This window comes from Notamacropus eugenii, chromosome 5, assembly GCF_028372415.1.
Source record: "Notamacropus eugenii isolate mMacEug1 chromosome 5, mMacEug1.pri_v2, whole genome shotgun sequence".
NCBI classification, from domain to species: Eukaryota; Metazoa; Chordata; class Mammalia; order Diprotodontia; family Macropodidae; genus Notamacropus; species Notamacropus eugenii.
This window is the reverse complement of record NC_092876.1, coordinates 281,783,154-281,810,534: the sequence shown is the minus strand read 5'-3', so window position 1 is coordinate 281,810,534 and position 27,381 is coordinate 281,783,154. Positions and strand designations below refer to the sequence as shown.

The window sequence follows — 27,381 nt, the reverse complement described above, 5'->3', positions numbered from 1 at the left end:
CATTGGGCTTTGCTTATAGTTAAAAGCTGTAAATTTGCTCAAATATCTAATAATGACATTTAAGAGGATATTGAAGGGATCACCCTTTTCATCCTTGGAATGCAATGCAGGTGTTGCTATTGCAGACTAGAAGAATTTTAGTATTGCTTTAATATTAATAGTGAATGTATACTATAACTTGAGTTTGTCTAGTTAAAGCTGAGTTAGTGATTATAAAGTTGCAGTGTGATGAATGCTTTTATCCTCCCTACCTCTTTAATTTTCTTCTTTTGATTTCCTGTCTCTCTGCCTTTGAGTTAGCTGTACCCAAAAATCTAGTAAAGCTAGATGCTTCTATGATGGTTTTTTTCTTTGCTGAAGATTTGCTCAGACTTCTGTCTTAATGGGGAAAATTGGCACTGGGCAAGGAGAGGAGGTTTTGTGAACCATATTGTTGCCTTACTGAATTACTGATCCCTCGAGAAGATGATGTGGGAAAATATTTGGATATTTTAGATAAAAAACATTGTCAAACCTGAATCAACTCTCTTCCAGGGGTGCACAGAACGATTTGTCTCAAGCCCTGAAGAAGTCATGGATGTCATTGATGAAGGAAAGGCAAATCGCCATGTGGCTGTAACAAGTAAGTAGTCAGGATTCTATTTTTAGGAATTCCTCTCTGACAAAGTTGTTTTCAGATTCAAATGATATCAGAATCATGGTGATCCACATTTACACTATGTTTGACAATTTACAAAGTGCTTTGCATGAATGGGTTACTATGACAACCCAATGACATAGGTCTGTCAAGTGCCATTCCTTATTAAATGGCTTAGAGTTAGTAATAGGGTTAGCACTCACACCCAGGCCTTCTGACTTCAGCATTCTCTCCAGTACAGCCAAACTGTCACCACAATTAGAAAAGCATTTTTAGAGAATATCCAATGATTCATCTATACAGCTCCAGTTTTCTCATCTAGCTTTTTTTCAGGTGACCCATACACCCTTGACTATGGAACTGTCCAAAACATCAGAACCAATAATGAAGTCAGGTACAATTGAGTAGAAGAAAGAAGACCATGTTAATAGTTAACTACTGTTAAATCAACTGTCTCAAAGTCTGACAGCCAGAAAGTAATGCCCTGGGATGAAGGTGATTTCTGAACTGCTAACTAGCAGTCATATCCACAAGGTCACCTCTCAGTTCTGGGTACTATGTTTTAAGAATACCATATATAGTAAGCAAGAGAGTGTCTAGTAGAAGGCAACCAAACTGGTGGAAAGACTGGAAAATATTCCATTTAAGGACTGAAGAAAATAGGGATTTTAATCTAAAGAAAAAAGTCAAGCATCATAGATGTCCCCAAATCTTTGAAAGGTTATTATGTGGAAGAGAGAATAAATTTATTTTGCTTTAGCTTAGAAGGTAGATATAGGAACAGTCAGCTAGCCTTGATGAAGCCCCTGCTATGTTCCAGGCTTTGTGCTCAGTTCTGGGAATACAAAGAAAAGCCAAAACTAGTCCCTGCTCTTGAAGAGCTTACATGGTAATAAAGAAGGCAATATATAAACAATCAGGTGCAAACAAGATAAAACAGGGTAAACTGGAAATAATCCACAGAGGGAAAGCATTAAGTTGAAAGAAGGCTTGGAAAGGCTTCTTGCAAAAAGTGAGACTTTAGCAGAGATTAGACAGAAGCTAAGAGGTAGAGACAAGGAGGGAGGGAGTTTCAGGCCCATGAAAGTGCTCTGGAGTTGGGAGATAGGAGTATCTAGTGCAAAGAATAGGAAGGAGGCCAGTGCCACTGGATTGAAGCATACATGGAGGGGAAGACTGGAAAGTTAAAAAGGGGTGAGGTTATGATGGGCTTTAAAAGGTATGAGTGCTCAAAGAGGAGATTTTATATTTGATCTTCTAGGTACTGGGAAACCATTGGAGTTTATTGAACTAGAATTTATTGATGCGAGCAGTAGAGAGGCAGATGGCAGATGCAGACTATGATATAAGGAAAAACTTGTGTTATGATATGTAGCTGAGAGAGGCAGAATTGCCTAATGGATAGAGTTAGCTTCTAAGTCGGAAAAACCTGAGTTCAAGTCCCATAGGTAGGTCATTTAAGCTCTCGGTGCCCCAGGCAATTCTCTGAGACTAGAGGCTTCAGAGCAAGTGCCCATCTGCCTTGGTAGAGGGAGTTTTCCAATCAGGGAATCTGTATACCTATGAAATCATAGGTCCAGTGCTGCCTTACTCATCCATGAAGATGATATCCATTGCATATTAAACTAGCAAATGGACACTTTATTATCTTTGTGCTTTTTTGCAATGCTATGAAATATTTTTCTTTTTAGACATGAATGAGCACAGCTCTAGGAGTCACAGCATCTTCCTGATCAATATTAAACAAGAGAATGTAGAGACTGAAAAAAAACTCAGTGGAAAGCTTTATCTGGTTGACTTGGCTGGGAGCGAAAAGGTAATTGGTTATTTCTATTTTCAGTATTTTATTTGCTTCCACACATAAAATGATTTAGACTACTAATTCCTGAGTTTAAAAAAAATCACAGAGGTTAATCCAAGAAGTAACTCAATTTAACCATTATTTTCCTGTGCCATTTTCTGGTACAAAACCCTCCTTTCAGTTTTTACACAAAAAATATTTGATGTCCTACACTGATTTAAACTTAATAGGATCTAATGAAAACATTAGAAACCTCTTAGTCTGAAATAATCCTGGAGGAGGAAGCAATAGAAATAAGGGAAAAGTCTGAAGAAATCATGAACCCAAGAGACAGTGGAAGTTGACTACCAGAACCATCCATGGGAGCGTTTTGTTCTAAAGACAATACAAAAAAATTATTGCTATCTTTCATTTTAAGATGACTTTTATTTCTTCATACATCCCCTAAACCTACCAAGTGAGCTGCCCTTCATAATGAAGAACAAACAGAAAAAGAAAGCTGTTGGGCAAAACCAACTAAGACACTGACTATGTGTGGCACTGTATGTCATGTTCCACACCTTCCATGTCCACAAAGGGGGAGGAGAAGAGGTACATTTGCATTTTGCTTTTAAAAACGTAATATCTTAAAACCTTCTTATTTGCTGATTGAGTACTGTAAGGCAATGTTCATACAGAAGCAAGCATGAAAAGACTGGACCTTTCCTTATTAGTAATGAAGAAAAAAATTACTGGGCAGGGACTTGCTGATTTAATTAATGGAATGTAGAAATAATGTATCAGTGCTACTTTCTTCCACTGTAATGATTAGCCAAAGAGAAGGGTGTGCATGCTCAGCTAACTTTTCCTATGATATGATCCTATCTACCTGTGGGCCAGCATGCTTTGGAGATATCATGTAGGGACCCTGTTGTCCTACCTTTCATTGCCCCCACTTGTGCTTTAAGCACAGCTATTTTCTGACAGTCTAATTGAGGAGCCATACGGATGGCTCTTTCCTCACATTAACAGCTCCGATGAGAGATGCTGCTCCTTTGCATGGTGCTGATAATGATTACTGCTAATAATAAACATTTATGATGCATTTGAAATAAGTGCATTGCCCCAGGGCTTCACATTTGTTCACATCTCTTTTTTTTCCCCTTTGCCTCTAAAAGTGGCCAGGCACATGTGAGAATCTAATGAGAGGATGTATTTGAAAGAACTTTGGAAAGAGCTGTGTAAATGTAACATGATATCATTAGTGGCAAGAACTTTCTTTCTTAGGAGCATCGACTACTCTGTTCCCCCCATCTTCATGCAACACTACCATGAAACTATTCGAAGTAATGACCTCATTTCTATTTTTTAAGCAATATTTTATTTTTTCCCAATTACATGTAAAAACAGTTTTCAGTAATAATTTTTTTTAAATTGAGTTTCAAATTCTATCCCTTCCTCCCCTCCCTTCTCCTTGAGACAGATAAGCAATCTAATATACATTGTACATTTGCAATCATGTAAAACATTTCATATTAGTCATTTGGTGGAAGAAAACTTGAAAAAAAAGAGAAAGTGAAAACTGGTATGCTGCAGTCTGTATTTATACACCATCAGTTTTTTCTTTGGAGGTATCTAGCATTTTTCATCATAAGCCCTTTGGAATTTTCTTTGATCATTGTAATGCTGAGAATAGCTAAGTCTTTCAGAATCTATCATCATACGGTATTGATGTACGATGTTCTTTCTCCTGGTTCTGCTCACTTCGCTCTGCATCAGGTCATTTAACTTTTTCTAGGTTTTAATGACCTCATTTTTAAAGACCTTCCCTTGGAGTCCACTATTTTTTAACATAAAATTTTATTGTTATCTTTTGTCTTTTCATCATCACATTTCCCATCCTTCCCTTTATAATAAAAAGAAATCCTTCCTGATCGAGTTTTTACATTGCCCTCATAGTTAGGGAGTTGAAGACTTGTCACTTAGAACCCAGCTGATCACAATTCGCTGCAATAATAAGGCATCTTATGTGAACTCCAGGTTATCTTTTCTGAAATACTCATTAAGATGCACCATACCTAATAAGTGCTCCAGGATCAGAAATTGTCCAGTAGTCATTGTGTGGCAATGAATATATTTAGCAAAGAGGGAGAACTGGATCTTCCTCTCTTAGAGATTACATACTAAAAGAGAAAAAAATAAAATGTACAATGTAATTCTGCTGAACTTGAAATTCCTTCCTCCTTCAAGGCTTTTTTCCCTCCCTTGGATATTTTTTTCTATTCATTCTTTGTTATTTGCAGTGGGAAGAAATGGAGAAGGGGAGGAAAAACCTTGAATGCTCTAAGACTGTCTTTATAGCTGGAATTTTTGTCCTTGTCAATTGCCTGGTTTTCCTAACCTCCTTATTTACAGCATAGAGTGATGAAAAAAATCCTTCTATCTGGATGCTTTGGGCCCTGAGGGATGCTGCCTTCCTAGCTGGTGGAGACTCTGAAGTGTGATGCCAAGTCTCTCAAGAGCCCAGCCTCTCCCTGGATGGAGTACCAGGGGATATATCCACACTGCTGCAACTTGAAGTGTTTCAGCAGTTTCCCTTAAAACTAATTGAGGGGAAAATGAAAACAAGCTGGAACAAATCCCTAGTCACACTGAAGAAGTATGGTCTTTTGAAATGGTCTTTATTTTCCTATGGAAAGAAATGAATTCCTTTTATTTTGACTCACGCTCCAGGAGGATGCCTCTTGGCCTTTATGCTAATTTGCTTTCTTTCCCTATTCTCAAGTCTTTGTTGTCAGATGAGGCTCATTGGTTTTTCTCCTTTCTGGTAGGTCAGCAAAACTGGAGCAGAGGGAGCCGTTCTTGATGAAGCTAAAAATATCAATAAGTCTTTGTCTGCTCTGGGCAACGTGATCTCTGCCTTGGCAGAGGGAACAGTAAGTAATCCTTCCACATGCTATTAAATGGTAATGTAAGAAAGGCCTCATGGTAGTCGACCACACACCTAAGGAGATGAATTTGTTTTCCTGTGCTAGGAGGAAACAAAGGGGATATTGGCTGTGAACTCTCTGCCATCATAACATCATATTTTAGGATCTGTAAATGGTGAATGTTAATTGCTTATGACCCCAATGGTGGAATGATCTGGTGGAACTTGGCAGGGACCAAAGACAGGGCCATAGATCATAGATTTAGATCTAGGAGAGACCTTAGATGCTAGTGAGTCCGACACTACCCCCAAACGCCAAAGCAGGTGAAGCATAGAGAGGGTCATACAACTAGTAAGTAAGTGATTGAACCCAGACCTCTTGACTCCACGTCCTGTGGCCTATCCACTATACTATGTTAATTGTTTGAAATGAGTTTCAAACTCATCATGTCCTGTCACTGCCCCTCTTAGCTTTATAGTTTTGATAGAATTAAAGTTTTGGGGAAAATTACTCACTTCTCCTCCTCCCCACCCCAGAAAAAAACATACAAACTAACAACCATTTTTCTACTTACTTCCTTTCCTAGAAAACTCATGTACCATACCGAGATAGTAAGATGACCCGGATCCTTCAGGACTCTCTTGGAGGGAACTGCAGAACTACCATTGTTATTTGCTGTTCTCCTTCTATTTTCAATGAAGCTGAAACCAAGTCCACGCTGATGTTTGGACAAAGGTGGGTCTGACTGTTCGGTCTGGCATGGAGGAGCACTGTACATCTCCTTTGGCAGTCTCTTCTGACCCTTGGTTCTGAGTCTGCTTTTGGTTTTAGAAACTGGGCTGAAGAGAGGAGACAACAGAGAATTAGAAAAATGAAAAAATAATTTAGGTTTTTAAAAGTGTTGGCAATCTTCCTGCTACTGTGTCATCTAAAGCTGTTTTTCCTCTTAGTTTCACTGATCCAATTCTTTAAACATTTTTATTGCTGTTTTAGGGTTTTTTATATCACCTTCTTTTCTGAATGCATCCCTCCCATGCTCAATGAGCCATCTCTTTAAAAAAATTTTTAAAGGAGAAATAAAAGCAGTTTGGTAAAATTCATAAACACACCAACAAAATCTGACTGGATACACAATATTCTATTCTCCTGGTCTCTCACCTCTGCAAAAAATCAAGGGACGTACATTTTCTCATCTCTTTTGGAGAGACAAATGGACGTTATCAGTTATCATACCTTTAGTTTCTTTTGTGGTGGTTCTTTTCATCTGCATTGTTATGGTCATCGTGTATGTTATTTTCCTGTCTCTCCTTGCTTTACTCTGCATCTATACATCTTCCCATTCTTCTATGAATTCACTTTTTCTTAGAGTGCAGTGATATTTCATTACATCCGTATGCCACAGTTTGTTTAACCTGTTTAGCCCCATGGATGAGTATCTGCTTGTTTTTTAGTCATTTGGTGCTGCAAAAAGTGCTGCTGGTACATAAGGAATACTTCTCTCTGTCTTTGACCTCCTTGGGGGAATAGCTATTGATTAATAACCTTTCCTAGAATGTTTGTTTTATTTGGGAGGCTCAGAAGAATAATCATGCTTTGGAATGATGATCATTAGTAGCCAAAGATTTGATTTTTTAAAAAAATAATCACTGGGACTTTGACTCTGCTCATGTTTTAGGAGCATATCATTTACCTTATTTATCAAGGAGTTGAGTTTTGGCTGCTTGGTGCCTAGGAGCTACGTTTTTTTTTTCTTCTTAAACCATTCATTTAATCATTTGTGGGTTTTTTTTCAAATTTATTTTGTATTTATTTTTAGCACTCTTTTCTTTTTACATTTTGAGTTCCAAATCTCTCCTTCCTTACCATCCCTCCCCTACCCACTCAGAACACAAACAATATGATATTAATTATATATATGAGGTCATGTAAGACATATTTCTATATTGGCCATATTTTTTTAAAGGAAGAAAAATAAAGTGAGAAAATTATACTTCAATTTGTAATCAGCTCCTCAGTTCTCTCTCTGGAGGTGGATAGTAATTTTCATAATGAGTCCTTTGGAATTGCCTTGGATCATTGTATTGATCAGAGTAGTCATGTCTTTCACAGTTGATCATAATCATAATATTTCTGTTACTGTACTAAGTGACCTCTTGGTTTTTCTCACTTTACTTTCCATCAGTTCATAATGATCTGGACAATTTTTTCTTTTGAAACCACCTCCCTTGTCATTTCTTATACCACAATAGCACTCTGTCACAATCAAATGCCACAACTTGTTCAGTGGTACCTCAGAGTTGTTTTAATTTGCATGTCTTTAAACAGTGATGATTTAGAACATTTTTTCATGTGACTATGGTTTTGATTCCTTCTGAAAACTTCCTGTTCATATCCTTTGATCATTTGTCAATTGGAGATTAGCTTTTGTATTTATAAAATTGACTTGGTATATGTTTGACAAATGAGATCTTTATCAGAGAAGCTTGCTGTGAAAACTTTAGATACTACTTCATTGTGTATGGTATCTTTTAGCAAAATGTAGTTGACCTGCTTATCTCTTTCTCTTTTCTTCCTTCCTTCCTTCTTTGTTTGTTTGTTTGTTTGTTTGTTTCTCTCTCTCTTCCTTCCTTCCTTTAATTTATTTATTTAATTTTAGTTTTCCACATTCATTTCCACAAGATTTTGAGTTCCAAATTTTCTCCCCATCTCTCCCCTCCCCCCACCCCAAGACACTGTGCATTCTGATTACCCCTTACCCCAATCTTCCCTCCCTTCTATCACACCTCTCCCTTCCCTTATCCCCATCTTCTCTCTCTATACTCATTACCTGTATTTCTTATTTCCCAGTTGCATGCAAAAACAATTCTCAGCATTCATTCCTAAAACTTTGAGTTCCAACTTCTCTTCCTTTCTCCCTCCCCATCCATCCCCACTCAGAAGCAATTCAATATAGGCTATATATGTGTAGTTTTGCAAAAGGCTAAATATATTTCCCTCCATCCTTTCCTGCTCCCCATTTATTCTATTCTCTCTTTTGACCTTGTCTCTCCCCTAAAGTGTTTACTTCTAATTACTTCCTCCTTCTATTTGCCCTCCCTTCTATCATTCTCCCCCACTCCACTTCTCCCCTTCTCCCCTACTTTTCTGTAGTGTAAGATAGATTTTCATACCAAATTGTGTGTGCATGTTGTTCACTCCTTAAGTCAGATGTGATTAGAGTAAGCTTCACTTTTTCCCTCTCACCACCCTGTTTTCCCCCTCCATTGAAAAAGCTTTTCCTTGCCTCTTTTATGAGAGATAATTTGCCCCATTCCATTTCTCTCTTTCTCCTCCCAATATATTCCTCTCTCACCCCTTAATTTTATTTTTTTTAGATATCATCCCTTCCTATTCAACTCACTCTAATCCCCCTCTCTATATATATGTGTATAATCCCTCCAACTACCCAAATACTGAGAAAAGTTTCAAGAGTCACAAATGTTATCTTTCCGTATAGGAAGGTAAACAGTTCAAGTTTAGTAAATCCCTTATAATTTCTCTTTCCAGTTTACCATTTTATTCTTCTCTTGATTCTTGTGTTTGAAAGTCAGATTTTCTATTCAGCTCTGGTCTTTTCATCAAGAATGCTTGAAAGTCCTCTATTTCATTGAATGCCCATTTTTTCCCCTGAAGTATTATACTCAGTTTTGCTGGGTAGGTGATTCTTGGTTTTAATCCTAGTTCCTTTGACTTCTGGAACATCATTTTCCAAGCCCTTCGATCCCTTAATGTAGAAGCTGTTAGATCTTGTGTTCTCCTGATTGTATTTACACAATACTTGAATTGTTTCTTTCTAACTGCTTGCAATATTTTCTCCTTGATCTGGGAACTCTGGAATTTGGCTACAATATTCCTAGGAGTTTTTCTTTTTGGATCTCTTTCAGGAGGTGATCAATGGATTCTTTCAATATTTGTTTTACCCTCTGATTTTAGAATGTCAGGGCAGTTTTCCTTGATAATTTCATGAAAGATGATGTCTAGGTTCTTTTTTTGATCATGACTTTCAGGTAGCCCCATAATTTTTAAATTGTCTCTCCTGGATTTATTTTCCAGGTCAGTTGTTTTTCCAATGAGATATTTCACATTGTCTTCCATTTTTTCATTCTTTTGATTTGGTTTTGTAATTTCTTGGTTTCTTATAAAGTCATTAGCTTCCATCTGCTCCATTGTAATTTTTAAAGAACTATTTTCTTCAGTGAGCTTTTGAACCTCCTTTTCCATTTGGCTAATTCTGCTTTTTAAAGAATTCTTCTTCTCATTGGCTTTTTGGACCTCTTTTGCCATTTGAGTCAGTCTATTTTTAAAGGTGTTATTTTCTTCAGCATTTTTGGGGTCTCCTTTAGCAAGTTGTTGACTCACTTTTCATGATTTTCTTGCATTGGTCTCATTTCTCTTCCCAATTTTTCCTCCACCTCTCTTACTTGATTTTCAAAATTCTTTTTGAGCTCTTCCATGGCCCGAGATCATTTTATGTTTATTTTGGAGGTTTTGGATGCAGAAACCTTGACTTTGATGTCTTCCTCTGATGGTATGCATTGTTCTTCATCTGAAAGGATAGAAGAAAATACCTGTTCACCAGAAAGTAACCTTCTATTGTCTTATTTTTTCCCCTTTTTTGGGCATTTTCCCAGCCAATTACTTGACTTCTGAGTCCTTTGTCAAGAGGAGGGTAGTGTACTCTAGGGACCTGTAAGTTCCTCCAAGGTGGCACAATCAAGGCACAACCCTCTACTGGTCTCTGCTCTGGTCTGTGAGCAACCACAAGTGCTTTTTTCTGCCCAGGATCCGTGAGTAGGATTCCCTCTCCACAACTGTCTCTAACTTCACCATGCCAATGCTCTTCCTCACCCCAGGACTGCCACTCAGGGCTGAGATCCAGATCAACTGCTCAATTCCTTCAGGGTCTTTAGGCCAAGGGCTGCTGCTGCTACCACCGCCTGGGGCCAGGGCTAGGAGAGGACCCTGCTCCCTTCTCACCCAGGAGAAAGAGCTTTCTCACTGACCTTTGAAGCTGTCTTTGGCATTTGTGGGTTGAGAAATCTGGGAACTGCAGCTGCTGCCCTGATGCCTGCTCCAGTCCTGTCCAAGCTGCACTGCATGGCCAAGGCTGGGCTATGCTCCACCCTGAGCCCAGTGTGATAGATCTTTCCTGTTGGCCTTCCAGGCTGTCTTAGTCTGTAAATCTCTTTTACTCCATCGTTTTGTGGCTTCTGCTGCTCTGGAATTTGTTTAGAGTCATTTTTTACAGGTATTTTATAGGTTGTGGGAGGAAAGCTTCTATATGTCTTTCCATCTACTCCGCCTTCTTGGCTTCACCCCTACTAAGTTTTATTAAACTTTGTGAGTATGTTCTCTTTAGATTCTTGGACTCTTTGCAAAGATGCTAATAGGAAAACCATTTGGAAACAGTCCAAAGAGAATGACAGCCAGAGCTACTGGTTTTTTCTCTTCTTGCTGCACTATTCCTAGTAGTGAAATGAACAGTAACTTGGGCCCAACCCTAGGACAGGACACATGAATATGGGAATCTGCCTTCTCATCCCCAAACATGTTCACGTTGACAGATTCCTATTTGTTTATTTTTATAGATTGATGCCATTATTAGTTCACCAAGCTCCTCGAAGACAGAGACTCTCTTATGCCTTTCCTGGCCCTTAGTAGGCTTTTGATAAATATTCATTGATTGACCATTAACTGAGTATTAACACTGATCTGTCAGATTCAGGATGAATTTCTAGAGGGTATTGTTGGCTAGTCTACCACATTTCAGTGTTGTATGTATACTTTTCATTTAGAATCTGGATAAAATAAATATAATAAAACTTTATTTTAAAAATGTCCAAACTATTCTTAGCTCACAGACCATACAAAAATAGGTGGTAGACTGGATTTGGGCCATTCAGTCCATAGTTTGTCAACTCCTAATCTAGATTATTTTATATCAACCATAGTAGCCTTGGGTGCCAAAATGCTTGGGGTGGTACCAGTTTAAACTTAAGCTGAATGTAATCAATGTCTAATGTGAAAAGTACTGGGCTGAGAGTCAGGAGAACTGTATCATTCCTATCTATACTCACAATTCTACTAATAATAACTAGCATCTATATAGCACATTAAGGTTTGCAAAGTTCTTTACTTATATCTCATTTGATCCTCAGAACAACCCTGGGAGGTAAGTGTTACCCCATTTTACAGATGAGGAAACTGAAACAGACAAAGATTAAATGAGTTGCCCAGGCTTACACAGGTTCTAAGTGCTGAGGCTGGATTTGAACTCTGGTCTTGCTGACTCACTGTGCCATCTAGCTGGATGATCTTAGGCAAGTGCTAATTTCCTCTATGGCTCATCTATAATATGGCAACACAGCTTTCTTCCTGTTTTTCTCCCAGTAACATTTTGTAGATTTATGTGATGTTCCATGTCTGTGAAATGGCAAAGAAGAAAGGATAAATGGGGAGGTTTGGATGGAGGGAGCAGAAAGAAGCCAAGAAAACAGAGTAGGCAACATAGGTTATTATAACCTATTATAATCTATTTAAATTGTATTGTAACCTATTATAATATATAATAATGGTCATTATAATCTATAGGTTATACATAATGTGAGGTTATCATAATCAATTTAAATTGCATTATAATCTATATGTTATATATGATGTGAGGTTATTATAATCTATAGGTTATATGTAATGTGAGATTATTACAATCTATTTAAATTGCATTAAGCCTCAGACATTTCCTGAGCCCTTAACAGAACATAAAATTACCTAGTTCCTGCCTTTATAGACTGGTAAAATAAAATTACATCAAAACAACATGCATCTAATGTACCCTCTTAACCTGATTTTGGTCCTGTGCTTTCTCCTGAATCACTTTGGTGATGAGCCAAATGCTTGTCTGGGGTGTCACACAGTACCTTGTGTTCTCAGCACAGAATCTCAGAGGGTTAAAGGACTCTGGTAAGACTGCATCTGTCCTAGGGAAAGATGCTATGTTACAGGCATCATCTTGTACCTTTTTCCTTTGCCTGGCATTGGGAAGCTCTTGAAAACCTTAATGATACTCTGTAATAGCACCCTAAATGGAACCAGCAGAGAATATATTTGCATTTGAAACACACTTTCCTTTTTAAAGGGCATGATTGCAAAAGCAAAAACATACTGTGTTTTTTGCAGCCCAGTGTTGGGCCCTGGGGAATCTGTCTGTCTTGGTGGTGCTGTAAATACATAATTGTAGCTGCCAGTGTTCTATACAGTAAGATCCAGGTGCAAAGTCAAGTACATGTTTTTTTCTACTATGCCTAGCCCACATTTTTTTTCTTTTTAAACAACCTAGAGGGCTTGACCAAGTACGCCAAGTTTCCCTTTACCCTGAACTCTACGAAAACAGTGGCCTTTGGAAAAATCATATTAATTGACAGCATTTCAGGTATCTTAGCTAGGGATTAAAGTCAAGAAAGCATTATGCTCTTTGTCCCTCTGAAGAAATAATGTTGATGTAATTTGAAATCCTGGGAAATGGAAATAAAACCTATAATTTATTACACCATCATATAAAAGTCAATCAGTATACAAACTCATGTCATCTTGGACATAAAACTGTCATTAGTTGGAAAATTAGGTTAATTGCTGAACATTGATGTAGCTAATTTTGAGCAGAAGCATTGTTGGATTTTTGTCTGGCTTGTTTTTTATCCTTTGATTATGCAGAAGCTAGGTTTTTTATGCTAGCATTGCCCTTAATTAGCTAATTACTTCTTCGGTTGATCAAATAACCCACACATATCTATTTAGTGCCTATTATGGGTCAGACCAAAATGAAACAGCCCTTGATCTAAAGAAACTTATCTTCCACTGGGGGAAACAACAGGATTACATGAAAATATGTTCAAAATATAGGAATAGAGACTGGACTTATGCTTTCACTGGTAATAGGAAACTCCTGAGTATGGAAATTTCCTCTAACGATGTAGGTCAGGGTCAGCACTTTCTCTGCGATTTATCCTTTTAAAGTGTTACCTAGAACAGTGGTATCAAATTCAAATAGAAATGAGGGCCACAAAACCATACACAGCTATCCCTGTGGGCCTCTTGTTGACTTAGCAAAACATATTAATATTGTCTGTGTTTTATTGTATTATCATTTATTTTGTTAAGTATTTTGTTAAATATTTCCCAATTGCATTTTCATCTGGTTCAGGTGGCACTGTGGAATGCTGTGGGCCAATGAGTGGCCTATGGTCATGTGTCTGACAACTTGGAGCACTGAGGAATAAAGTGACCCAACATCCCCTAGCCAGTATGTCAGAGGCAGGACTTTATTCCAAATCGTTCGACCTTTGAGGCCAGCTTGCTATCTATTATGCCAGACAAAATCTTTATATAAAATAAATATGATGTGGCAGAGTGGATAAAGAGAGCTGACTTTGGAGTCAGAAAGATTTGGGTTCAAGTCCTGGCTGTGTGACCCTGAATCATAGGAGTTATCATTAGTGCTCTAGACAGGTCTCTCACACTGTTTTCTTGAAGAGAAGAAACTGACGTGTGTGAGTAGAAGGGATTTCATCATATGGGAGTTCTATATACCAGTGAAATCACAAGTCTGCTCCCTAGCCTGTACACAAAGTTAATGTAAGATAATTTCAATCAGGGGGAGGTTTAGGAAAGCCTTAATGTGGCAGTTTTGAACTGAGCTTTGAAAGAAGCCAGAGAGGTGGTGAATTGTAGGCATGAAGAAAGCCTGAGGCACTGAAGTGAGAGATTGAATGGTATAGATCAGGTATAGAGATAGTATGGTATAGATCAGGAACAATAGTAAGAAACTGAGTACTATGCCTGGAAGGGTAGATTGGAGTCCCATTTGTAAAAGATTTTAAATACCAAATAGAGGACTTTGATCTTAATGGCAATAGGAAGCCAGGGGAGTTTTTTGAGCAAAGAACTGACATGGTCAGGATTTTGTTTTAGGAATATCACTTTGGTAACTCTATTGAGGATACATTGAAAAAGGAAAAGGCTTGAGGCAGGAAGATCAATTAGGAGATTTTTGTTCTAGTCCCAATGAGAGATGATAAAGGCTTGAATTAGAGTGAAGGCTGTGTGACTGAAGATAGAGAGATGGATATGAGATTATGGAGGGCAGTTTCTTGGATATGGGGGTAAGGGAGTCAAGGATCACTCTAAGGCTGATGACCTGGGTACTTGGAAAAAGGAAGGAGAATACCTTGGAAAGAGGGAAGTTAGAAAGATGGGTAGATTAGTGAAGAAAAGGTCACAAATTCTGGTTTGGACGCATTGAATTCGAAATACCTGTGGGATATCCAGTCCAAAGTCTAGCAGATAGTGATGGGGGACTAGGATTTAGGAGAGAAACTAAGGCTAGCTATGTAGATCTGGGAAACATCTGAGCAGGAATGATTTTTTGAAAGCATGGGAGCTAGTGAGGAGAGAGAGAGAGAGAGCAAAGCAGAGCCCACAGTTAAAGAATTAAGAAGTGAATGACAATCAGCAAAGGAAAATGAAGAACAATCAAACAGAGAGGAGATCCAAGAGAGAGCAGTGTTGCAAAAACCTAGAGAGAAGAGAGTATTTAGGAGAAGGGTGGGCAACAATGTCAAGTGCTTTAGAGAGACGAAGAAGCACAAGGATTAAAAGAAATATCCAAGTGATTTGGAAATTCAGAAATAACTCGTAGCTAATGATTTCTTCAAGGTTATCTCACCTCTATAGGAAGCGTAGCTAATAGCTGTGGTAAGTAACTTTGGAGTATTGACAATCAATCAATAAATCAGCAGGTATTGGTTAAGCATTGCCAGGCACTGCTAAGAATAGATTTAGTGCTTGGAGATTAAGGAAATTAATTGCTCTCAATTTAGAGGAAAGACTCTACTAGGAAGATTTCAAATTCAGTTCAACAAAAGCTTTATCTGAAGCTGTATGCAGGGAGGGCCGATACAAGTGTCTAGTTCTAAAGATTTACATGTGGTTTTGGAAGCAATTATGAAGGAAAAAAGGGGACATTATAAATTCTACAGATGCTTAATTAAAAGTAATATGGCATTCATTGAGAGCAGAGGTTCTTAAGCCTATTTAGTGCCAGGGATCTCTTTGGCAGTCTGGTGAAGCCTATGGATTCCTTTTCATAATAATGTTTTTAAATGTGTAAAATAATATAGAATTACAAAGGAAATCAAAAGTTAGTGAAAATTAAAAAGGTACATTTTTTTTTTATACAAGTTCATGAATTGCCGGAAATAGATCCATCAACTCCTTGGGATTCTATAGATACGAGGTTTAAGAAACCCTGGTTTAAAGAGACAATGAAGGTTAGTTTTGTTCAGTATAACACACTCTTTTACTTTAAAATTATGATGCCTATTACATTAGTGAATTTTATCTCCTGTTTTTTCAATCACGTTGGTTACCTTTGTCTTACAGTATGTTGTTAGGGAGGCATCATCGTCGTCGTCATCATAGCTGGAATTTATGTAGTGCTTTGGGGTTTGCGTAGGCTTTACCAATAATATTTCATTTTATGCTTTGGGAGGTAAGTGCTATTTTTACCTTCATTTACAGATGAGAAAACTGAGGCAGATGGAGATTAAGTGACTTGCCCATGGTCACACAACTTGAAAGTGTTTTAGGTAGAATTTGAATTCAGATCTCCCTGATTCTATGTCTAGCACTCTGACCACTAAGCCAACCAGCTGCCTTTAAGAGGTAAATGACATGATTTCTGCCACTACCACTATGATGATGATGACTGTTGCCACCACCACCGCCTCCACCACTACCACTATTATTACTACTACTACTACTGTTACCACTACTATTATTACTACTACTACTACTTCTACTACCACTACCACCACCAGTACTATCACTGATACTACTACTACCACCACCTTCTCCTCCTCCTCCTCCTCCACCACCATCACCACCACCACCACCACCACCACCACCACCACCACCACCACCACCACCACCACCACTACCACCACTACTATTACCACCACTACCACTGCTGGTACTACTACCACCATCACCTCCTCCTCTACCACCACTACAACTACCACTACTACCGCTACTATTACTACATTTCCCAATGATTGTGAACCATGAAACACCAGTCTCAAAAGAATCAAAATTTCTGCTTACCTAACAGACACCTGAAAAAAAATGCATATCGTCAAGATTCATAGTAGATATAAAAATAGGCTACAGTGTATTGCCAGTAACGACTGGAACATGACAAGAGTATCATAGATATCAAGAACAGCATAACTGAAAAATGAAATTGTCTTATCATGTAGTAAGAACAGGAAAATAGATGGACAGACCAGTGCTATACTATTACCACCAAATATTAAATATTATCTAGTCAGTAGCAACCAATTACTTTCAACAGCATCTAGGAAGGGCTCGAATGTTGGGTTTAGAGTCAGAGCCTCTGGGTTCAAATTCTGCCCCTGGTATTTGCTGTGTGTATGACCTCTGGCAAGTGATTTAATCTCTCTGGGTTTCAATTTCTTTATCTATAAAATAATTAAGTATACTAGATGACCTTTGAGGTTACTTTGAGCTTGAAATATGTGGTCTTATGCCCCAAGAAAGAAGGTCCCCACCAAACTGAATGACTCCTCTGTGGAAGAGAAAGATGTGGAAAAGACTCACACGTGAGTTACTGTGAAAAGATGTGCAAGAATTGCGATATGGCATTGGATTGGAGTTCATCCCAGCTCTGCCACTTATTTAGGCATCTCAAGACACCTTTCTCAACCTCAGTTTCCTCATCAGCAAAATAAAAGAGTTGGAATAGGTGGTACCTAAGGTTTTTTCTAACTCCAAACCTGTGTTCCTTTGAAATAGCTCACTGACAAGATCCCTTAGGGCATTTGTATTCCTGGTTGTACCATGTGGTTCCATTGAAAATAGTTGCTTTGGATATATGTATAAAAACAGAGGATGATGGCTGACAAGACAATCTCTAATCAAATTTGTGGTTCAGACTACATCTTCCTCTTCACAAACATACAAAATATATATATATATATATATATATATATATATATATATATATATATATATACACACACACATTGTAAAAGTCTGAGGGCAACTTAGTACTTAGTGATATAATTTCCATTTAAATGGTTTTTTACTCTGTCAGCTTTTTACTTCCTAATCTTAAATTAGTCTTTAAAAATCTTTCTTAGAACTACTCTAAAAAGATATTCATGAGTCAAAAAAAATAAGCCTAAGTTGACTGATTGCATTAGAAGCTTTTTAAAGGTTCTTTTACTTTTGGGTGGTAATTTATGAAGAAAAAGGGAATCCTGGGCTGACAGATGAATCAGTTTAGGAAATGTTTGACTCAGCAAATCTCTGGAAACAAAAGAACTTGATTGATCCAGGATGAATAAGATGCACACATCATTTGCCTTTTGGCTGTGAAATGAGAAATGGGAAGAGAGTTATAGCTTAGAGAAAGCAATTTCTTTTCTTCTCCTCCTGTGCATTTTTAAAAAGCTGTGTTGAAGAAAACCAAGGCTAATGACAGTTGGCCAATAGTGAACTCACCTCCCAGCGGATATGTAATTATCATTAAAGAAGATGAATATGAAATCTCAACACATATAAGTGAAATAAAAATCTCTAGTACCCATTTGACATGAAAACAAGGGCAAATACAAATTCTGCTTTGAAGAACTTGCAAGTGGATCACAAGTTGATCAAATTCCCACTTGGCGGATTGGTAAACATAGTGTTTTAAGCCCACAGAACTCCAAATCCTCATTCAAATAAGTTTTTTTTAGTATCTTCTCCAGAATATCAGAGCTGCTAAAAATACTGCCCTATAGTCTATATAATTTATCTCCCCAGTTATGGTTAATGTTCATTAGTTTTAAGATTTTGTTTAACTTGAGAATAGCTTGCTCACCTTTGGACAAGTAAGATTTATAGTTGGGGCAAGACAAAATCTATTAATTAAATTTTCCCTTATCTGACTTCCCCAAATAAGGGGAACAAATAAGGCTGGTCTTATAAATAAATAAATAAATAGATGAATGAATGAATAAATAAATAAATAGAGTCATGTCATCTTTGGAAGACATCTCAGTGGCCATCTTGTTAAATACATGTTGAGCAACAATCCCTTTCTATGCCTATGTTTGAAGACCTTTACTGAGGGGGAAAGGACAACTCGGTGGCCTTGACTAGGAGTCAAGTACAAATCTGACCTCAGACACTTACCCTGTGTGACCCTGGACAAGTCACTTACCCCTGTTTGCCTTGGTTTCCTCATCTGTAAAGTGAGCTGGAGAAGGAAATGGCAAATCACTCCAGTATCTTTGCCAAGAAAACCCCAAATGGGATAACAAAGAGTCAGATATGATTGAAACAATTAAACAACAACTGAGAGGGAAACTGCTACCTCCAGGCAACCCATTCCACATTTGGTTAACTCTTATTGTTAGAGAGTTTTCCTTATGTCAAACCTAAATTTATCTCCTTGCCACTTCTGCCTGTTAATGGGTCTTAGTTCTGCTCTTTGAAGTTAAGCAGAACAAGCATAATATACACTTAGATCAGTACTTGGCACATAGTAGGTGTATGATAAATGCTTATTCACTAAGTAACAGCCCTTTGAACACTTGAAGACAATTTTCCTCTTCCTTCTAAGCTTTCTCTTCTCCATCCCAGACATCTCTAATCTCTTCATCTGGTCCCCTTATGATGCAGACTCAAAGTCCTTCACAATCCTGATTGTTCTTCTTTGATAACTTATCATTTTGTACCATGTTTTCGGAGATTAGATATTCTATAGGCTGTTGAGGGCAGGTCAGTCCCTTGCCTGGTCCAAGGACAGACTGGATGTTATGGGAGGAATTCAGGTGTGAGGTCAGCTTGGAACTAGATGTTCTTTCCAATGCCAAGCTTTGGTGATTTCCGTGGTTACAGCATCAGAATAGGATGCCTTATGACAGCTTGTGCATTCTCTTGGGCATTTGGTGAAATGAAAATAATGGTTAGTCCTTAAAACTTTGGAGTGGAATGTGCTTTGGAAAGGAATTTGAGACACTATTGATACAGTGAAAGACCATAGTCTTGCTGAGAGGGAAAAGCAATGGTTAGAGTTTTAACTGTAGACTTGTAGGCATTGGGTGTCCTCATTATTAAATGTTGATCCTATCTTTCAGAACCACAAAGGAAGTCTTATCCAATATACCCGTGCCAGGAATCTGTCTTTCTAGCTAATGTAATTACCCTCTTGTCAATTTGTCTGTTTGCATCATCATAAACTTCTGTTTGGAAAATGCATTGCCATTATCTGTTCCTTTTTATGCATGCCCTACAGTCTATATCTTCTGTGGTTAATTTCATCTCTCCAGTTGTGGTTAATGTTCATTAGTTTTGAGGTTTTGTTTAACTTGAGAATAGCTTGTTCCCCTTTGGGCAAGTAAGATTTATAGTTGGGGCAAGGCAAGAATATATTTGATTTAAGCTGTAGTTAACTCATTTGAACACAGCACAAACAAAGAAAAGATGCAAAAAAACCAGATGCCCTGCTAATTGCACTTGCATGTTTTGGCTCATTTGTGTTAAGAGGATCCTGCCGTTAGGGTCCATAAACTTAAGAACTAATTATACTTCTTTCCCTAAGTAGTTCATCTCAAGGATTTTGTTCATTGTTTGCCATGGCTGTGCAGATTGGAATGGGACCTTATAGGATAAATTCTGATGGCCACCAATTTTGAGTTGAGAGAATGGATGGATTTTTAGAGTGCTGCCCTGACATCATGAATTTCTGATTGGCAATCACCTCATATTAAATTATTCACTCCAAGGATTTATGATTCCAGTGGTTGTGGTTATTCCCTCTAGCAACTCATTGTTGTCTGAGTGGACAGATAGTCTCTGTAAATTATGGTGGTTGAAAAAATTAACCACTTGGTCACCAAGAATAGAACCCAGGGTAATCCCTGTGCCACAATGAGGTATTATATAGTAGGCCTCTAGGATGGAGGGTTTAATTGTTATCACTACAGTTGCTATTCATAGGAACACAGATTTGAGCTGAAAAGAAACTTGAAGGTCATCAATTCCACCCCATTCCTTTTGCACACTAAGAAACTGAGACCCAGAGAGGTTAAATATCTTGTTCTGTGTCACAGAAGTAGTAAAGTAAAAGAGTTGGTATTGAAACCCAGGTCCTCTGATTCCTCCACTAAAATCCTTGCCTGGTGGGATTGAGCTGAGGAGAGAGAAGTATCACTTTCCTGTTTTATAGATTAGGAAACTGACATTGAGAGTAGATATGTTCTGGGAAAGACAAGAAATTTTTTTTAAAAAGTGGAACCTCCTTTTGCTTGCACAAGGGAACTTTTGACTTAAAGAAACTTCAGGGAGAAAACCTTTTTTGTTAAGTGAATAATTATTCGTTTGTAAATGCTGGATTTTTTTTTATGTCTTGCTATGATAGATTTTGTTTTCTTGGGGCCACCTACAATTGTCACTTCCATGGGAACAAACAGGTATTTTGGTACAATGGAGAGAGTACTATTCTAGAGGGCAGAAGAATTGGTGATAGTCCTGGACCTGTGTGTAACATTGGTGCAAATCCTTTTCCCTTTCTTGCACTCATTTCCCTCATCAGTAAAATGAGAGAATTAGGCTAGGTGACCACTGGAGTCCCTTCTAATCTTGATATTTTGGGATGATGTCTAAAGTTTCTTTTAGTTCTTGACTGTCTATGATTCTGCGTAAGAAGGAAAGAGTACAATGTGTCATGGGTTCCATTGCTATTTATCTTCCAGGGAAAGTAGGTCGATAAAGCTTTTCTTTCTTATTTAAAAGTCCCTTTTAGGCCATTAAAATTTTTTCCCCAGTTCCAAATTCTCTCCCTCTCCCCACCAATTAAGAAGACACTAAATATGATACCCGTTATACACTTTAAGTCATGCAAAAACATTTCCATATTAACCATATTGTGAGGGTTGGGGAAGCAAGAAAAATGAAGGTGAAAAAGCATACTTAAATCTGCACTCAAAATTCATCACTTCTGTCTCTGGAGTATTGTATATCTGGGTAATATTTTTCATCATGAGTTCTTTGCAATTATTATGGATCATTGTATTCATCAGAGTCTTTCACATCAGAGTCTGGTCATTGTTACAATGTTGCTGTTAATGTGTACAATGTTCTCTTAGTTCTGGTTACTTTACTTTGCATCAGCTCATAGAAGTCTTCACAGGCTTTTCTGAAAGCATCCCCTTTGTCACTATACTATTGCATCATAATAATACGCCACAACTTATTCAGCCTTTCCCCAATTGATTGGCATCCCCTCAGTTTCCAATTCTTTGCCACCACAAAAAAGAGCTGCAGTAAATATTTTTGTACATGAGTCCTCTTTTAGTCCTCATTTTTGGACTGAGAGTATCTGTGCAATTTTAAAGCTACTCTAAGCACAGCAATTAGATAATCCCCCTTTGTGACCCCAATGTGCAACAACATTCTAGTGTCAGAAAATTCTTATGTCTGATCTGAATCTCACTTAAACCATTATTCCATGTCCTACCTTTAGTGGAGATAAAGAGGAAACTGCTTTAATACTGTATGGAGCTGACAGATGTCTAGGAGAGAAAAATGAGTCTTGTTTTCCCATCATGTTGGATTCTAAATGCTTGTGAAAGACTTAGCTATTCTCTTCATAGCTGGAAGACTACAGGGAGACTAGTTACTGTAGCAATAAGATAAACTAGTTTACACAACTAATAGATGTTCTTAAAGGCTCCATCCTATGCTTGTCCATAATAATAACTCATACTCATGATAACACTTCACAGGCAGTGTGATGTAATGAGTAGAGTGCTGGACTTGGAGTCAAGAAGACCTGGATTCAAATTCTGCCTCAGATATTTACTAGCTGGCTGACCTTGAGCAATTTACCTAGCTTTTCCGAACTTCAGTTTCCTCATCTGTAAAATGGGTACAATAGTAGCTTTTCATAGGGCTGTGAGGATGAAATAAGATAATGTACACAAAAAAGCTTTGCACCAAATAACTATTAAAAGTGCCAAATAATTATAACTATTATTATTATAGCACCTGTTAAAATAAAATTCATCTAGGGGAATACTTTTGCTTTGAAGAGTAATACTCAAAACTCATCCTTCAACATCCACCAATCTTTACCTGTTGGTTATTTTTGACTCTAACTAAAGATACCAGCAGTACATAGTGCAGTGTATTTATATCTGTAAAGCATCTGTAAAGCTGCCTGAATTTCTTACACACAAAGTGATATAAAATTCCAGAGAACTTTGAAATAATAACAAAATTGCCGTTATTATGAGACATTAGAGCTGAAGGTCTTTGGGAGATTATAGTCTGGAGCCTAAAGAAAAGTATATCAGTTCCTCAGCTATGTGTCACAATTGTTTTCTTGTCAGGTTAGTTAGTTGTCTACACTGGGAATTAATTTTTAGTACGACAGACTTACACCATTGCTGAGTATTACCGAGTTTATTTTACTAGAACCAGAATCATGTCAAAAATGTCACTTGATGACAGCAGTAATTAACCAGACATGCACACCAGATAGCTCATGTCTTAACATCCCTGACAAAGAAACACTAAAAAGTTCAAACATGTAGCAAATATGCCTAATTTACACAAAGCTTTTCCTTGAAAGGAAGGTCCCTTAAAGGGTGAATCCTAAAAAGGAAGTTAATTTTAGTTGTTTTTTTTTTTTTTTGAGGAAATACATCTTTTCCTTTTTTAATATAAAGCTATGGCTGTTCATGGGCTAATTATAGTAATATATGCATATATTCATGAGCTAATAATTACATATGTATATACATACATGTAATTAGTTCATGAATATATGTGTATAGATGCATATATGTGTTATGAGTCTTAGGTCTCTTTTTCTTCTTTTGATTTGTTTGATTTGTTTATCCCAAGCATCACTATCCTCTCCCTGACCAGCTGTTTCTCTCAGTCACTATCCATCTACCAGTAATTACAGCCATGCAGTCTGTGCCCAGGAGCCATTGCTCCAATTCACTGGACCCTAGGGATGACTATCTACAGGAAATACACATTTCAGGAAGAAAACCTCTCCTGTGAGATTGTTTCCATTTGTGCAGTAGAGATCTCTCTTCTGTGTGGTCCCTTTGGAAACTGGTCATTCCCTTTGCATTGAATCTTCTTCTGGATTCTCAAATGATTCCTAAATAAATGCTGAAATATGCATTTGGCATTCTAGAGTTATTTATTCATTTCCTACTAGATTTTGGAGATGCATTGACAGAAAAGAAACAGTCCCTCCCTTCAAAGTGCTTGCTTTCTATGGGGGAGGGGGAGGGGAGTAGGACAGGAAATAACATGTACATATGTAAGTTAAAACATAGTATGTAAAAAGTAAAACCTTTAGTAATTTTAGGGAAAGTGTAATAGCAGACATGACATGTCATGACATTTGTCATGTCCCCAACATCTTAGTGCAGTGTACAGTAAGATTTTTGGGAAACCTCTGTGTGTATGTGTGTGTGTGTGTGTGTGTGTGTGTATGTGTAATGAGGAAAGTGTTTTTGTTTTAATTAGTCTGTCACTGATGTGTAGGATGTATTGAAAGGAGGAAAGTTTCAAGGCTAGAAGAAAGCTCAGTAATCCAGACATAAGGTTGATAAGGACCTTGACTAGATGTGGGGGTGTGGAGGAAAGAAAACATCTGAGAGTCATTTTGAAAGAACAATTGGTAGGGGTTGACAACTGCTTAGATGTGGGAGGCAATGAAAAAGAACGAAACACAGACAACTTCCAAGACTCAAATCTGGGAAAATAGTGGTGTTATTTATACTACTATTTATTGGGAAGGGGACCTTGTTTGGAAGCTGAATGAAATGGTGGGGGAAGTTTTTATATAACAAAAAAAAGTTTTCTCAAATTAGAAGCTCTTGAAATTAAACATGGGTAATTTGGGCTAAATTGCAATAGTCCTTAGAGATTATTCGTATATTTTTTTTCCCTCTTAGAGCCAAGACCATCAAGAATACAGTCTCTGTGAACCTAGAACTAACTGCTGAAGAATGGAAGAAGAAGTATGAGAAAGAAAAAGACAAAAACAAGAGCTTGAAGAATGTTATCCAGCATCTGGAACTGGAACTGAACAGATGGAGAAATGGTAAGAACAGTGACCTAGCTGCAGATGATTCTGGGAGCAGGGATAGAGGGGAGAGGGAGATCAGTGAGTTACTTAGCTGTGAGCTTTGACAACCTGAGAGACACCTGAAGAAAAGGGATGGATATACTTAGCTGAACCTGATAAACAGTTAAACTGTAGGAAAAATTTCCTGAATTTCCCCCTACTTCCTTGGCAGATCTGTAATAATTAAACATTACTACGTGTCTATAATGTACCCAGAATTGTGCTAGGGACCAGGGCTATAAAATCAAAACAAAACAGTCCTTGCCTGCAGAAAGCTTATATTCTGTTGGGGGAAACAATATACATTCATATATGGAGTTTAAAACATCTATACAAAAAAAATCTAAGCCAAACACAAAGTAATTTGGGTGAGGAGAGTGTCAGCTGGCAGGGTGAGTAAGAGCCGCAGGTGGGAAATGATGCTCACTCTGAGCTTTGAAGGAGGCTAGGGATCTCAAGAGGTGGAGGTGAGGTGAGGACGATCTGAATTCCCATATTGGGGAAAAGCCCTAGGAAGGCGTGGGTGTGGGGCTGCATTTTTATGTGAGAAGGATAGGATGGCAAAGCTGACAATTTCCTTGCACCATAGAGTGGATGAAGGAGTCTGGAAGGATGGGATGCAGCCAGGTCACATTGTACGTTAAATGGCAAAAAATTTTTGTTTGATCTCAGAAGCAACAAGTTCAAAGTGCTTCTTGAGCAGTAGAGGGAAATAGTCAAAATTTGTGCTTTAGGAATATTACTTTGGCAGCTATGTAGAAAAAAGCTGCTATGGAGAAAGGGAGTGATTGGATGCAGGGAGAAATATCAGGGGGAATCTTACAAAAGTCCAGGTGATAGGTAAGAGACTGAACTAGCTTAGTGGCCAAGTATGTAAAGGGAGATGGATACAAGACATGTTTTGGAAGTAGGATTGAAAGGATATGGCAACTTGTTGGAGGAGATGAAGTGATGCAATAGATGGAGCATTTGATATAGAGTCGAAGGGTCAGGGTCTCACATTGCTTCCTGGGTCATCTCCAGTCATCCTGATGAATATCAGGCCACTGGACCGAGATGGCTCAGGAGAAGAAAGTGAGACTGGTGACCGTACGCAGCCCTCCCTCACTCAAAATCAACTGCGAGTCATGTCATCATCTTGATGTCCTGGTCCTCTTCGAGAAGGAAGGACAAATCCAGCCCTAGACACTTACTGCATGAATGATCCTCACTTAACCTCTATTTGCCCCAGTTTCCTCATCTGTAAAATGGTAATAATAATAACACCCACTTCCCAGAATTGTTGTGAGGATCAATTGAAATAACAATTCCAAAGCACTTAGCACAGTGCCTGGCCCATAGTAAGTGCTATAGAAATGTTAGCTATCACCATCACCATCAGTATATTATTACATAGAATGATGGGGGAGAGAAAGAGACTTGAACTCAGATCTTCCCAGTTTGGGATTATCTCTAATCTCTTTCACCAAAATCATACTTTACTCTCTGCTTCTCAGAGAGCTCAAGAAGAATGAGAATTGAGAAAGGTCATTAGATTTGGCAATTAAGTGGTCACTGTAAACTTTGGAGAGAATAGTTTCAGTCACGTGATGAGGTTGTAAGCCTTTCAAAATACTTATCTTAATAATAATAACAATGCTTATTACCATATCTAGTATTTCTATAGCACATTTTATGTGCCAAGCATGGTGTGAAGCACTTTATCAATATCTCATTTGATCCTGGGAAGGTAAATGCTATTAGCATCATTTTGCAGTTGAGAAAACTGAGGCAAACAGAGGTGAAGCACCCAAAGTCACACAGCTAGTAAGTGTCTGAGGCTGAGTTTGAACTGACTCCAGGCCCAGCTCTCCTTCCACTGTACCACCCAGGTACCTCAAAATTCAGGCTGGGATTACCTTCTATGTAGCTTTCCCCCATCATCCTGGGTTAATATTGTACTTTCCCTCCTCACATATCACCGGAGCATCTTTTTGGACAACCTCTTCTTTACTCTTTCTTATCCCCTACTTGTTACATGTCACTTCTCCTAGTAGAACATAATCTCTTTGACCAGAGGGGCTTTCTGATTTTTGTTTTTTGTTTTTTTACTAAATGTCTGTTGAATGAAAAAATATAGATCCCTTACATATCTCCTTTTATCCTCACAATAAACCTGTGAAGGACAAATATTACCTCCATTTCACAGATGTTGCTGCTAAAGGTTGGTGACTTGCCCATATTCACTTGGCAAAGAATGGGCAATTATTCAGGACAAATCAGGTGTTCTTGTGTGAACAATGAAATTTTAGGTAAGTTTGATGGCATAGGAGATATTGCACAGAAAGGGTGGGAGATCTTATAGCTATTTAAAAAAAATAATTGTTCAAATAGTGCCAGATTAGAGTGGCTACATATTTGCTGCCAATTTTAGCTTTAGTAGCCTGATAAGCTACTGTTTAATTATAGCAAATCTACATGGAAATCAAAACAAAAAATGGTTCAGAATTGAAAGTAGTTCAAAATTCTCCAGATTATATAACTTTTTGGGGAGGTTTTACCTTCAGGGCATCATTCTTTAACTAGTTCCTAGCTAATTGAGATAATACAGTGCCTGAGTCCAGTGAATAATGATGAAATTTGACTGCAGTAGGAAGGAGTGAGAAGACATTTGGCATGGCCAACAAGAATCACACAATGCTTTATTTTACTTCCGGAAACTTGTTGGTTTCAGCATAATGATCTTCTCTGTACACACCATAGGTACCATTTGATTGTAGTGGTGGTACTGGTAGTC

General features: G+C 37.9%; 1 protein-coding gene across 3 annotated transcripts in view; it reads left to right on the top strand.

Annotated features, from left to right (window-relative positions):
• The window catches only part of KIF5C (kinesin family member 5C), a 210,626-nt gene that overhangs the window by 112,722 nt on the left and 70,523 nt on the right, over positions 1 to 27,381 (top strand). For all 3 annotated transcript variants that reach the window (XM_072613152.1, XM_072613155.1, XM_072613153.1), the window contains 5 exons: positions 535 to 622; positions 2,329 to 2,453; positions 5,249 to 5,353; positions 5,934 to 6,082; positions 24,433 to 24,581. In XM_072613152.1, the coding sequence (XP_072469253.1) occupies positions 535 to 622; positions 2,329 to 2,453; positions 5,249 to 5,353; positions 5,934 to 6,082; positions 24,433 to 24,581 (616 nt within the window). The remainder of the gene's footprint in view (positions 1 to 534; positions 623 to 2,328; positions 2,454 to 5,248; positions 5,354 to 5,933; positions 6,083 to 24,432; positions 24,582 to 27,381) is intronic.